The sequence below is a fragment of the Parus major genome, chromosome 19, assembly GCF_001522545.3.
Source record: "Parus major isolate Abel chromosome 19, Parus_major1.1, whole genome shotgun sequence".
NCBI lineage: Eukaryota > Metazoa > Chordata > Aves > Passeriformes > Paridae > Parus > Parus major.
In genome coordinates this window covers 497,380-498,742 of record NC_031787.1, presented here as the reverse complement: position 1 = coordinate 498,742, position 1,363 = coordinate 497,380, and the positions used below count along the sequence as shown (strand labels likewise).

Sequence of the window (1,363 nt, the reverse complement as noted above, 5' to 3'; positions counted from 1 at the left end):
GTGGATACATGGATGGGTGTGTGGATGGATGTGGAGTAACTGAATAGATGAATGGAGGAGGAGCAGATGGATGGACAGAGAAGGGGACAGATGGACACTGAGGTGGTGGTGGTGTGGCTGGCTGGGCAGAACGGGGTGCAGATGAACCAGTGTACGAGGTGGTGTTTGGATGGTGAACTTGGACCCTCCACGAGGCTCAGCTCTCTGAGAGCAGCCATTACCCAGAACCTCATCCCACATTCAGCCCTTTGGGGACCCCATCCCTCACCCCAGGGAGCCCAGGCACTGCTGGGCCTCAGCGCTGGCAGGAGAGTGGGCTGGGGATGGCCAGGAGACAGGACACGAGGCACAACCCCAGACACATCCCAGCTTACCGTACTTGGCTGCTTTGGCGGCGGCTTTGGCAGCGGCTGCCGGACCTCCTGGGGGACAGGGAGTGACAGGGTCAGGAATGCGTGTGGCCAGCGCTGCTGGGGACATCCGAGCATCCCTTGGGCACCATCTCACCTGGAACACCGACCCCGGGCACCAAACCGGGCACGCCAGCACCAGGCACACCCACTCCAGGCACACCCACTCCAGGCACACGCACTCCGGGAACGCCAACGCCGGGCACGCCAACGCCGGGCACGCCAACGCCGGGCACGCGTCCTGCTCCTGCAGAGAGGTTCAGGGACGTGTCCCAGGGGACAGACTCCACAGCAGGAATCCCACTGACCTCCACAGCACCGGGGTGTCCCCAACTCCCCTGTGTGCCAACACACCTCCTCCCTCCCTGGGACAGCCGGTGGTGACGGTGGTGACAGTGCTGACTCACCGATCGCCGCTGCTTTTGCCGCAGCCTTGGCTGCAGCCGCCGCTGCCGGGCCACCCACTGTGGGGACACAAGGGACACAGTCAGGGCACTGCCCAGGCCAGCATGCCCCCAGCAGCAGCTGCTCACAGCCCATCTGCTCACCTCCAACACCGGGCACAGCGCCAGGAACACCAGGAACACCGGGAACTCCAGGAACACCAGGAACACCAGGAACACCAGGAACTCCAGGAACACCGGCAATGCCAGGAACGCCAGCGATGCCAGGAACACCAGCTCCTGCAGGGAGGAGATGGGAGAAGTCAGATCTCACTGCAGCAACAGTGAAAGGTTGGGCCTCTTCCAGCTCTGTCTTTTCATTGTGGCCCAAAGAGCGGAGCATCCACAGCCACGTCAGGAGAGGCCCGAGCGAGGCAGGACAGGGATCAGTTCTGTGTCTGGATAGAAACTGTGGGATGTGTTTCACCATCCCACCAGGTTTTGCAGGGCAGTGACCATGGGCCCCACACAGCACGTACCGTACTTAGCTGCCTTTGCTGCTGCTGCTGA

At 62.4% G+C, this 1,363-nt stretch overlaps 1 protein-coding gene across 1 annotated transcript in view; it reads right to left on the bottom strand.

Moving 5' to 3' along the window:
* The window catches only part of ELN (elastin), a 22,366-nt gene that overhangs the window by 4,155 nt on the left and 16,848 nt on the right, over positions 1 to 1,363 (bottom strand). The window contains exons 19-23 of the mRNA XM_015646201.2: positions 1,333 to 1,359; positions 959 to 1,093; positions 818 to 874; positions 508 to 657; positions 375 to 422 (exon numbers count right to left, since the gene is read on the bottom strand). Coding sequence (XP_015501687.1) covers positions 375 to 422; positions 508 to 657; positions 818 to 874; positions 959 to 1,093; positions 1,333 to 1,359 — 417 coding nt within the window. The remainder of the gene's footprint in view (positions 1 to 374; positions 423 to 507; positions 658 to 817; positions 875 to 958; positions 1,094 to 1,332; positions 1,360 to 1,363) is intronic.